General features: G+C 35.9%; 1 protein-coding gene across 18 annotated transcripts in view; it reads left to right on the top strand.

Annotated features, from left to right (window-relative positions):
* Nucleotides 1-13,304, top strand: part of LOC108719201 (receptor-type tyrosine-protein phosphatase mu) — a 470,437-nt gene that overhangs the window by 441,726 nt on the left and 15,407 nt on the right. For 11 of the 18 annotated variants that reach the window (XM_041566369.1, XM_041566373.1, XM_041566368.1 and 8 more), the window contains 8 exons: nucleotides 1,874-1,990; nucleotides 4,403-4,560; nucleotides 5,262-5,397; nucleotides 6,016-6,165; nucleotides 7,098-7,271; nucleotides 8,732-8,863; nucleotides 11,168-11,293; nucleotides 12,426-12,589. In XM_041566369.1, the coding sequence (XP_041422303.1) occupies nucleotides 1,874-1,990; nucleotides 4,403-4,560; nucleotides 5,262-5,397; nucleotides 6,016-6,165; nucleotides 7,098-7,271; nucleotides 8,732-8,863; nucleotides 11,168-11,293; nucleotides 12,426-12,589 (1,157 nt within the window). The remainder of the gene's footprint in view (nucleotides 1-1,873; nucleotides 1,991-4,402; nucleotides 4,561-5,261; nucleotides 5,398-6,015; nucleotides 6,166-7,097; nucleotides 7,272-8,731; nucleotides 8,864-11,167; nucleotides 11,294-12,425; nucleotides 12,590-13,304) is intronic. The other 7 variants (XM_041566367.1, XM_018267907.2, XM_041566380.1 and 4 more) reach the window with 1 other exon arrangement.

The following is a 13,304-nucleotide window of genomic DNA, read 5'->3' as shown; positions in this document are numbered from 1 at the left end:
TAAAGAATGTTATGAGCTAATACGGTCCTGTGTTGATGTTGTACCACTGCATCTCAAACTCCCTGTACACCACTATACTAATATAAAGAAAATGAATGATAGAGTAAATCAAACTGCTGTAACTTTGTTTGTTTCATTTATATTATTTAGTTATCTGCATTTTTGAAAAAATGAATTGGTATATTGCATGCATATTTTCTTGCACAATTTGTTAATACCTTATAGCACCATATGGTTCCATAATGCAAAACAGTAATCATTGCTATATGTTAGCCAAAAGAAGAAATGAGGATAATATGCGCAGCCATATTGTATGGTGCCAACACTTAAAAGTCCCCACTTGGCGAGATATCTTCCCAGACAGCTTTGTTGTAGGTCCAATTTGTCCCTTGCTCTTGTGCAGCTGCTCCTTCTTACATTCTCCAAACAGATTTTATTTTATAGCTAATAGCTGAACACAACAACACCAACACACAAAAAATAGGCTGCGCTCGTAAATGAATGGCAGATATGTAGATCACGTTCATACAGTGACAATTGAAACTCGTGGGTCTTCCCATTAGACTGCGGTGGGAATTACCGCACTGTGTTTTAATTAAACAAGAATAGATGCTCAATAAAGCAACTGCTGAAGAAATCATTTTCAGAGAAAATACAGAATCAGCTGCTTGCTGGGGTGATCAGCGTGTTGCTGAATCATTTTACAGAGAAGCTGCTTTCAGTGGCACTTGTTTTTGGGAATTACATGGGTGCTTTGGATATATAATAACCATGATGACTGCAGTTGTACTACTGACACATTTATAATATGAGAAAAACTGGTTTAACTGCACCTACAGATGTACTAACTAGATTACCAACAAAATGACCCTAGTTGCTGCTTGAAATGTTTTTCCCATAATTTGTATATTCATTTTTAAATGTAGCCTATTTGGGAATCTCCTGTGTCACTTATATTAGTTTTATTTTTATTTTAGTACATTGGGACTTATGCCCAAACAAGAGAGTGTATTCCTTAAACACTGAAATCAATTTACCTATTGCCTAAATGACAACATCTCCTGGCCTGTTCATATGGTGAATAATTTACCCCCTGTTGTAAAATATAAGGATATTATATTTGTAAAATATAAGGATATTATAAGTGACGGAGAAGTTCCATGACTATAAGCTTGAGGCCAAAGCCCAAGAACTTTTATGCAAGTAATGGAATTCAGACATGATTTCCAATATGCTCAATTTTTATCTAGGGGGGACATTATTTTTTATAAAACATACATCACTAAGCACAAAGTATAAATGATGACATCACTAAGCACGATTTATAAAAATATAATTTACAGCATATTATAGGCTCTTATAACCAAATCAATATCTCAAGAGTTTCCTTTCCTTTTTTTTATTTCTACTAACTGCCATGCCATTTAGCAGAACTGACCATCAGGTGGTGCTGTTTTTCAGTTTTATTATTTTAACAGTGTAAAAACTGACAATATCTTTAAAACTAGGAAAAAATAATTCATGTAAATTCATGTAAATTGCAAAAGTGGTTAGGTGAGAACTCTTCCCTTGTTTTCCCTTGAAATCTGTATAGTTCCCAAAAAAACTGTTATACACATACAAATTTTGTGATGCAGGATTGAGGTGGCTATAACTTATATGGGCCCAGGACAGGTATTTTAATAGGTTATTCTAAAAATAACTCTTTTATTTTTACCCCTAATGCTGAATTTCCTGGCAGGGTAAAAAGATATTGTATTATCTTTGCTATTAACCCCATGGCTCCCAGATACAATTTGGCTCTTCTAAGTGATCGGTTTTTATGGGAAGTTTCACACAATTTTTATTTGCTGCCTTGTCTTTCCTGAAACAGGTGAAGTGCTGTAAATATTGGCCAGATGATACCGAAATCTATAAAGACATTAAAGTGACTCTTATTGAAACTGAACTGCTTGCAGAATACGTAATAAGAACATTTGCTGTGGAAAAGGTATGACATCAAATGTCTGGAATTTCACTTGTTTTCTCCAACTCTGTCTGATGTTAAAGATAATTGAGAACTTGTCTTTTATTGTTATATCAAGTTACATAGCACCCATTTAAACATCAAATACGCTTGATCTCATTTGAATTCAATCAAATCTCATTTTAATCATACTACGTGTCTGATAAATTCCACTTGAACAGCAGATGGTTTCTTGGTAGGTAACAAAAACAAAAAATGGAAGATGTGCTGCAGTGGTCTGTCTGGGCTTGGTGGTTGCTCATCTCATGTCTGCTAGCAAGTGAACTAACTGGGTATAGGAAGATCGTTGGCTGCAGGAAGGTTAACATCCACATGATAGACAGGGAATAAATGAACATACACTTTAATAGATTGCCCTAAACCCTTACAAAGTATGAGTTTTACTTGGCTGAAATCAAATGCACTGCTTCAGAATTAGAATTGCAGTCAATGTTATTATAGGCTGAATATGTGATGACACTTCCTAGTGCATAAGCACAAACAGGATCATCTTGGTTTATTGAAAGAAGCAGCAGATTAGAGCCTGCTGAGCCTATAGTCAACATAAATAAGGAATAGGAACCTTTCCTGGCATAGTATCCACAATATACTATTTATAGCTTCTCTGTCAAAAGAACTTTTGCGAACATTTGTGAAAAGGATTCAGAATCCACAGTATATGGAAAAATCTGATAATGTGGCAACATGGAACTTTTAAATGTTTATGAATCAAATGGATTGGGGTGTCTCAGGGACAGCCTGCAAACTTAGAGCTCTTATGAACTACAGGTATAGATCTCACTGTCCTCAACTAATCACAGTTTGGTGACAAAGCTAAATGCTAGAATTGAAATGGTATGTGGCAAGAACTTAGAAAGATTGTGTTTAAGCAGAAGGCCCATCAGCAAGACCATCTGTTGCTCAAATCTGCTTCTGGTCGTGGGCTCTGCCACTCACAATTACAGATCACTCCACTAACGGATTGAAATGCACCCTGTTCTGTTAATTGTAACAAGATTAGATTTACAATGTAGTCAATACATAAAGTACATTTCAAAAACATAACATCCTTACTAAGTCCTTACTAAAGCTCTGTCTGCTCACCTTTACTTGCACCTCTGAAACAGGTTGGTTTTTCTTGAGCATTTGAGTAACCAATCAGTTGTTACTTCTTTTCAAGTGACGACGTTTTATCTTGACGTTCATCAAACACCTAACAGACTATTCCAACTTAAAAATAAACTTTAGCAGAAAGTACAACCTTCACAAGTTTGCAAATTGCCTTGAGTAGCATATGTTTGTATTGATTAGAGACGTGTGAAGGATTCCAGTTGGAGATGTTGCTTATTAAATGCTGCCTAGTTTCAGTTCATCTGTTAAACAGATGGAGCTCCATCCAATCTGATTATATATAATAGTAATATATTAAGATGTCTTATTTGCTGAGATTTATGATGGCTTCCTGGAATATTGTCTTTTTGGCAGGGAGCAAGATATTGCCAGAGACAGTGAGATTTTAGTTGATATTCATATGTTCCTTTTTGGCTGGAACAAGCTTTATTTATTTAACAGTATTTAAGCTTCAATATGTGGATTGTACTTCCAGTACGTGCTCTGTGACAACTCCCTATGAATAAATGAAAAAATAATGTAACTTATTAATGTTTTAAAGAATGCAAAGAGACCAGGAGTCCAGACCACACATGCTGCTCAAGAATAAGTTCACATGTGCATGGATGTGCAATTATCTGTATCCATAACTTGTGCACATTTCTATAATTTATTTTCTGTTACAAAGCAACACTTGTTTGCTTGTTTCTGGAGTCACCCCCAGTAAGATGTAATAATAAATATGGTGCAGACTTTCTTAGTGCAGGAACTTACATAAATCAGGCAACATTGATTCATCGTTCATTATGTAAACTTAATTCTTGATTGGTCGCTGTTACCAAAATGGTACTATTTCTGGATAACCATAATCTTTTTATGATTTCTATTTGTATATATGAGTATTAACTTTCAAATATTCTAGGCAGCAAAACAAAGGTTTTAGCCTTTCTTTATAGTGATGGGTGAATAAATTCGGCAGACAGAAATTTCCACATTTTCTCGGAAACGAATTAATTCGTAAAACTGCAGCGACAATTCACCCGTGAAAAATTGTCTTACATCAAAATTATTTTGATGCCCATTGACTTTTAGCATTTGGACCTAATAGTCGCTCATATAAAAATTCAAAAATGACGCGCAGCTAAATTAATTTGCCGCCCGTTGACTTCAATACGTTTCACATTTTTCGCCGTTTCACTAATTTCGACTTTCACTATTTCTTAACAATAACCATTTTCTATTTGGTTTTTATAATTATTTTTATTATTATTGTATGTGTTCCCTAAGCAGAAAGGCGTCCATGAAATCCGAGAAATTCGCCAGTTCCACTTCACAGGTTGGCCAGACCATGGAGTACCATATCATGCAACAGGGCTTCTGGGATTTGTACGACAAGTTAAATCAAAGAATCCACCCAATTCTGGTCCATTGGTTGTGCACTGCAGGTAATTACATTACTCTTTCTCAGAACTCAGAATACTTAGCAACACAGATGTTGCTACTTAATAAGGAAAAAGCTTGTTCATAAAATGTATATACCGTAATGCTGTACCTGGATGTTTATGCAGTGTTGTTCATTACACTTGAAATTGAACCCAAAAAAATATTTAATGGGTTTTGAAGATATTTGTAAATGAGTTAAGGTCATACACGATAAGATTTGCTCATCTGGTGAGGTCGCAAAACAGGTGGATTTTCCCTTCAATATGTCCACCAAACGCAGGCCCTAGGGCCAAGCAATCAGATTACAATGACTGGAATAGGCACAGATTATACAATCTGATTGAGGACTGCATCAGTTAGTTGATGTGGTCCTTGATCAATGTGAAAATCAAACCTGTTCGATCAACATCTGCCCAATTTTTGGCCAGATATCGATCATCAGAGGCACCATGCAAGGGCAGATAAACTGCCGAATCAGTCTAAAGGACCCAAATCGGCAGCTTGCTGTGCAATGTCCCAATTTTAAAGTATATTTATTTACAAGAATCAAAGGGGTGTGGATCAAGAACAGGACTATAGAGGGCACTCATACAGAGTCATCTTATAGAATAAAATACATGGATATATATATATTGCAACATTTATTTGAATGAAATGTCAAATGTCCCCTTCCCTCTGTAATAACAGTTTTCTTTGATTCCAGTGCGGGGGCAGGAAGGACTGGCTGCTTTATTGTCATTGACATCATGCTGGATATGGCAGAAAGAGAAGGCGTGGTAGATATCTACAACTGCGTCAGGGAACTGCGTTCCCGTAGAGTTAATATGGTACAGACTGAGGTACTGTTCTGAGTTCAACTCAATTTCTTAAAGCAAAATAACTGAAACTGTCAATCTGCATATATTAGTATTTAGAGATTGATTTAGTTATGTTATTCAGTCTCTGCTTTTCAATTCAAGGCTATTACAGGTATGGGATCTCTAATCTGGAAAACCAAAATTCAGAAATCTTAGAATTAAGCGAAGGACATCCCCAATAAGGCATCATTTAAAATAAAGAACAAAGTGTGTAAAGTGCACAAAAGGTCACTAGCTGGCATTTATTTGCACTTCACTGTGTTCAACATTTTCTGTATTAATACAGGTCTCTGCTCTCCTTTTTGGAATGCAGAGACTTGTGACTTGCCCCTTGAATAGAGTGCATTAGGCAGCTCTATATCCAAGAGGGGGTGGGTATAGGCATGTGGTAGATACAGGGCACCCTAATTCCCTATGTCACAAAGCATTCCTTATCTCATGTTCAAGAGGACACCCATGGGCTGCTACCTACTTCTTATGCAGCCCCACAGAATCCCACAGTACAGCATTGTATAGCAAGATGCCTTTTTATCTCATACTAATGAGGCAGAAATTATTTCTAACTGATCAGGCATGATGAATATTTCTTTAATTCTGCAGGAGCAGTATGTGTTCATTCATGATGCCATTTTGGAAGCTTGTCTTTGTGGAGATACAGCAATCTTGGCATCTCAGGTCAGATCTGTTTATTATGAAATGAACAAAGTGGACCCACAGACTAATTCTAGCCAAATTAAAGAAGAATTTAGGGTAAGTGCTACAGCAATCCATATTACATGAACATTATTTACAATGGAAATGTAAAGCATTAACACTTTTGATATTACTTATTATTCAGCGTTCTATACCAAATTCATGGAGCTGCTAATATTGAGTCTAAGAGAGTCTTGTTGTTTGAATAGTTTTTGGCAGAATGATAGATAATGACAAAGAATGCACTGAGATACAGTATCTAAGAATCTGAATTTAGATGATTTAATATAGACTTTAAAATACTTACACAATAACAGATGTAGCATTCCCAACATGTAGTATTGCCTGCCTTGGTGAACAATCCCCAGCGCTAGGCAAAGCTCACAGTGGTCCCTCACTCCAAGGATCTCTCTATCCCTGAGCCTTACCACTTTAATCATTGATACCGCAGGTAACTAAACCTTTCTAGACTCTTTGTTGGAGCCTCTTAACTGCTCTACTGACTATCCTGATCCTACTTCTCACTCCTAGAGTGAACTATTACAAATCTAACCTAGCACTTCTCCTACTGGAACCTACTTCTATGCCAGGCCTATGGAGTATACCACACCTCCTCCAGCAGATGGAGGAACCAAATGAGACTGAGCACATGTGTTCTTCCCTTTATATAACCTAGGGTAAACATAATACATCTGGCTAGTTAAATAATGCCCAGGAGTCTACTCCCCTCTCAACTTTAATATAGGCCCAATCTAGCTGCAGCAGCACAGGACTAAAGAAATTAAGATTGGCAAAACTTTACCCCCTACACATAAAAATGTTATTCTTTACTTTAATAGATGAAGAGATCAGCAGATAACTTCTACAAGATTTTGTATGTGCTTTATCCTGTTCTTGAATTATATGTTTTTGCATTATTACTGCTAAAGCAGCTAATTTTGGGTCCTTATTAATAACTGTAACTTTGTTGTTGTTGTTGTTGTTTTTAGACATTAAATATGGTGACTCCAACTTTGAGAGTGGAAGACTGCAGTATAGCCCTCTTACCCAGAAATCACGAGAAGAACCGTTGCATGGATGTATTACCGCCAGATAGATGTCTCCCATTTCTCATTACAATCGATGGAGAGAGCAGTAACTACATCAATGCAGCACTGATGGATGTAAGATTGTTTTATCATTCCTGGTTCATGATGACGAGACAATAATCTGTAATTCAACAAAATGAGAAACCTTGTTAATAAAACAGCCTCCGGCACAAAATGTCACCAGGGTGAATCTGTAATCAATAACAAGCATGACAAAGTATTTCATTTTCTGAAATACCATATAGTCTTTGTGGAACAATTAGCAGGTCTTAAACTACAACCAAAACCCACAGAACCCAACTTTGATGGGGTAATGACAGTAAGGAACCCACAGCCCAATATTAAATGACCAAAACAACAACTGTCGTGGAAACAGAGGTTTTCCATTTACCTGTTGGGCATGTCCTATATAGAGGGCTGAAGTCCTTGATCCTCAGCTGACTTGTGAAAAAACATCATTTAAAGGAGTTGTTCACCTTTGAGATAACTTAGTATGATGTAGGGAGTGATATTCTGAGACAATTTATAACTGGTTTTGATTTTTTATTGCTTTATTTAGCTTTTTATTCAGCAGCTCTGCAGATTGCTATTTCCAAATGACCCTAGCATCCATGCACTGATTTGAATATGAGACTGGAATATAAATAAGAGAGGGCCCAAATAGAAAGATGAGTAATAAAAAGCAGCGACCCCCATTTAAAAGCTGGAATGAGTCAGGCAAATAATTAAAAAAACATAACAGACCAAGTGAAAAGTTGCTCGGAATTCTATAGCATACTAAAAGTTAAAATAAAGGTGAACCACCCCTTGCAAACTCCTGTTTCTTCTGGGGGTTTAATACCTTTTACCCCAAAGCACTGGTAGGAAGAAGAGACAAAACTGAAGGTCCCTGTTACTGGCCCTATACTTTACTAAATAGGAAATTTATGCTCATTATTTAAAAAGTGCTTCTTCTTGTAAAGCTTCATCTGGCTTATGGCATTAGCCACAGTTCAATAATAATAACTTATTCTTTACAGAGAACAGCACTGAGCAGACTATACTAATCATATAAAGGGGTCCATGTCCCTTAACACAAACGTCATTTGTTTTGTCACTTGCTTAAGAACTAAGTTAGAGAGCCTGATAATAGGTTGCATTTTTATATGCTAGCAATTAACCTAGGCCTTATTTTTAAGGTGTGAGAAATACAAAATACCAAATGCCTTTGCGAGGAATAAAAGACAATATCTGTGGAGTACAATAAGGACCTGACAATTCAGTTTCTCTTCTAGTTCTGCAGAAAAGAACATACTGTATTTTATTAAATGTTCCAAAGTGACAAAGATATTTTCTGTGGAGTAGAATTGCAGTCTCTGAAGTCTGATACCGTAGAAAGGCTCATAGGTGACATTTATTCAGAATGTCTTAGAAGACATCTTCGGGCGTTTTTTAATCCTAACAATGTTTTCAATTTTGTCATTCTGCTCCTAAATATCTTTGCTGCCTTTTCCAATTTCCTCCAAATCCTTACAATTCATTTTTTATTTCCTCAGAGCTATGTGCAGCCATCTGCCTTCATAGTCACACAACATCCCTTGCCAAACACAGTGAAGGACTTCTGGAGACTGGTCCTTGACTATCACTGCACATCCATAGTAATGCTTAATGATGTAGATCCGGCACAGGTGAGTCTGCACATTAAAGGAAAACGATTTCATGTATTGCTTTACTTCTATTGCAAAGGGGTTGTTCGCCTTTAAATTAACTTTAGGAGGCCGATTCACTAACTTCAAGTGAAGGATTCGAAGTAAAAAAAACTTCGAATTTCGAAGTTTTTTTGGGCTACTTCGACCATCGAATGGGCTACTTCGACCTTCGACTACGACTTCGAATCGAAGGATTCGAAGTAAAAATCGTTCGACTATTCGACCATTCGATAGTCGAAGTACTGTCTCTTTAAAAAAAACTTCGACCCCCTAGTTCGCCATCTAAAAGCTACCGAAGTCAATGTTAGCCTATGGGGAAGGTCCCCATAGGCTTGCCTAACTTTTTTTGATTGAAGGATATTCCTTCGATCGTTAGATTTAAATCCTTAGAATCGTTCGATTCGAAGGATTTTATTGTTCGATCGAAGGAATAATCCTTCGATCGTACGATCGTACTATCTGTGCTAAATCATTCAACTTCGAAATTCGAAGTCGAAGGATTTCAATTCCCAGTCGAATATCGAGGGTTAATTAACCCTCGATATTCGACCCTTAGTGAATCAGCCCCTAAGTATGAAGAAGAGAGTGCTTTTCTGAGACAGTTTGCAATTGGTCTTCAATTTTTATAATTTTTTTAATTGTTTAGCTTTTTGTCCAGCAGCTCTCCACTTTGTTATTTCAGCAACTATCTGGTTGCTAAGGTCCAATTTAACATAGCAACCAGGCAGTGGTTTGAAAGAGAAACAGGAATACAAATAGAGGAACAAATAGAAAGATGAGTAATACAAAGTAACAATAACAATAAAGACTATTTGAAAAGTTGCTAAGAATAGGCCATTCTATAACATACTAAAATATAACCTGAATGAGGACCACCCCTCAAGTGCATTAATGTTCTTTGTTTGAATTATCAGCACATGCAGTCAAATTCCAGTATTCCCAGATTGCATGAGGCTGTTCTAACGCATTTCAATGGGAAAATTTACCAACTTGTTTTAAATGTATTTATTTATTTACATTTTTTTTAATGTCAAACCCTGATTTTACTTTCCTTCCATTTTACGGTTTCCCAGATTTTATGGGGGTTTTTTTGGTCCCCTGGAAAACATAAATTGATGGGTCGACTGTAGCTGAAAAGTTATAAGGCGACATTATTACATTTTCAAATTCGATTTCGAGCTAATTTTAGTCTACTTTGACTAGGGAATAGTCCAAACTCGATTCGAATTTGTACAAAAAATCAAAAACTCGAATGTTAAAATGTATCATGTACTGTCTCTTTAAAAATTCGACTTTGACTATTCGCCATCCAAAACCTGCCGAATTGCTGTTTTAGTCATTTGGTGGACTTTTGAAAAACCTAATTATTTTTTTAAAAATACTTTGAATCGAATTCAACAAATTAGATTTGGACAATTTAAAAAATTCTATTTTTTTTTTTTTAATAAATTTTGGTTGTTCTTTTATTTATTGGAATTTCGAGTTGATGAATTCGACCCTTGATAAATCTGACCCTATTTGTAACATAAAGAAGTGTGTAAGCAAAAGACAGAACTCTGTATGTTAATTGGCTCATGTGACCTAGCATGTATGGTTTGTTTAGTTTGTTTGTGTGCACCGTGAATCCTAGTATCCGGAAATAAGGTGGCCCTCATTTCTTAAAATGGCAATTTTCTATTTAGGATTACCCAATGGCACATACTACTAGAAAAGTATATTATTATGAAAATGGTTTATTTACATGAAGCAGGGTTGCACATATGAGTTGTTTTATGCAATTTAAGACCTACATTATTTGGGGGGTATAGTTTTCCTTTAACAAACCTAATTCTACTGAATGATATAGTGACGTATATAGTGTATAATAGTACGTTTTTTATTAGCTGTACACACAGTTACTCTGTTTTATGAAGATGTTGACTATTCTTTGGTATGACATGATATATGCTTATCCTTGACTATGTTGATGATCAATGCATTTTACATGTACGACTGTATTTTTTTTTTCTGCTCTTTCTTTAATAAAATTATAAGTTACAAAAAAAAAAAAATAGTACGTTTTTTAAAAATAGTGTGTGTGTGTTTAAAAGGTATGAAAAGTGAAATTACTACATTAATAAGTAATACAGAAAGTCTGTAGTACCTTGTCTATTTTATACTGTTATATAACAGAGACAAAGCATGCTGCGGGTATCACTGTATCAATTAAAACAGCTAATATATTCGTAATGGTAAGAATATATCTTTATGCTTTGCATGCTATATTAAATGTGTTTATTGCAGTTGTGTCCTCAGTACTGGCCAGAAAATGGAGTACATCGACATGGTCCCATCCAAGTGGAGTTTGTATCTGCAGACTTAGAAGAGGACATCATAAGTCGAATATTTAGAATCTACAATGCCTCAAGAGTAAGGATGACATTCTACTTAACCTTGTTATTACCCATGGCCCATAGTATCAGTATATTGTGTCTAAGTCTGGATCTAAGGTTTGTATATGAGTTTAGGTTTGTATATGTGTTTAGGTCAATATTTATTATGTCACCCTAAAGCATTTACTCTTTTAAAGAATCCTGACATTTGGATGGCCATCTCCTACTCCCTCCTTATTGTTGGTTGTACAAGAGGAAAGCCATACAGAAGATAGAGCTGAGACTGACCAATAATGACTATTGATCACTGTACTCTCCTTTGCTAGTTGACAAGCTTGAGGTTCCTAGTATGACAGTGGTGGTAATGTTGGTCTGACACCCCTCCCTAGTCAGTTAGTGTAGGCACTACTGTAGCCTTATGAGGTTGCGGACAGGTAGTGTAGAAATCAGAACATCATAGTCAAGTAGACCCCCATCAGACATGAATTGGTAGGCTTGGACACTAAGGGGTTATTTATCAAAATCTGAATTTTTCTGATAATTTTATTTATAAAAAGCAAAGCAAACTAGAATCCACGATTTGACCTTAATTATTATTAAAAAAGCACAATATAATCGGATGAAAACTCGATAAAACAAGTGAAAATCTGAACCGTGCGTTTTTTTTGGATTTTTAACGCAAATTGCTCCGTTTTTTTTTGGACTTTCTTCGGAAAAGTCTGAATTTTTGGGATTTTTTCCCCGTAAAGCCCGAAATAGTTGGATTTTCAGGCTAATTCCAGAGCAGACCACATAAACTTCCAAATAGGATAGGGACCTCTCCCATTGACTTATACACAACCTCGGTAGGTCTGAGATGGAGGATTTTCTGATTTGAACTTTTTCCATCCTCGGGGGATAATAAATCTCAAAAAGTTTGAGGGTTTTTTCCCCACTAAATATTCAGATTTTATAATAAAAAAAAAACTAGATTTTTTTTAAATGTTTGCATTCTGACTTTAATAAAAAAAAAAAACCTGTAAGTACAGGACAACTATGACTGCCATGGCCAGCCAGCTGGGCTTATGAATAATAAACACAGATACTTAAAGTTCAAATATAAATTTTGAATCATTCAAGACTTCATACATCAATGGCAAACTATATTGCTTTTCTGATTTTGTTTTTAGCCACAGGATGGATACCGTATGGTGCAGCAGTTCCAGTTCCTAGGCTGGCCTATGTACAGGGACACCCCAGTGTCAAAAAGGTCTTTCCTCAAACTTATACGGCAAGTGGACAAATGGCAGGAAGAGTACAATGGTGGAGAAGGTCGAACTGTTGTTCACTGCTTGTAAGTAATTCATTTAACATGCTGGGAACAATCATTCAGTTAAATAAAGAGATCGAAACTTGCTAAAGCTTCCTCTTCAGGGAAAGGACTTAATTCTTCAGCAATGGGGGTTTATTTATTCCAAAAATACAGGAGTAATTGGATTCTACAATTTCTGTTAAAAAAGTTACATGAGAATGGAGGAAAGTGTGTGGATATAATAAAGTGACTTTTTATTGCATTACTGGCAATATATCAAGCCATCAAGCAAGAAGCTATTTATCTTATCAAGCTAGGACTTGATAAATGGCTGAAAACATTGCTGAGCTGTATAACTTCAATAATTCATTGCTGTTATATGGTGCACTGTGGCCTTACAATTATCTCGTAACCATAGAAAGAAAAGTCCACTGCTTGTAAAAATACATCAATTTTCAAGCAATTTTCAGGTTCTTCAAACTATTGGTGTTCCCATCACTAAAGGGTTCACTCCAGTAATGAGATGGGGAAGTTATACATTGTAGTTACAATATAGTTACAGATTGCAAAAATCAGTTGAATCTGTTTGAAATTACCTTTATTTGGAAAACAGTAACAGTCCAACCTATCTCTGCAATAAACTCCATCTGGGTTTTGTACAAACACAGGAGAAAATGCTTTAGACAACTGCCAGCCTTTTTGATTTTAATTTCATTATTCTACATGCATCAGAAAATAATAACATTAGGACTTCTAG

The sequence above is a fragment of the Xenopus laevis genome, chromosome 6L, assembly GCF_017654675.1.
Source record: "Xenopus laevis strain J_2021 chromosome 6L, Xenopus_laevis_v10.1, whole genome shotgun sequence".
In the NCBI taxonomy this organism is placed as follows: domain Eukaryota; kingdom Metazoa; phylum Chordata; class Amphibia; order Anura; family Pipidae; genus Xenopus; species Xenopus laevis.
This window is presented reverse-complemented; position numbering and strand designations above follow the sequence as displayed.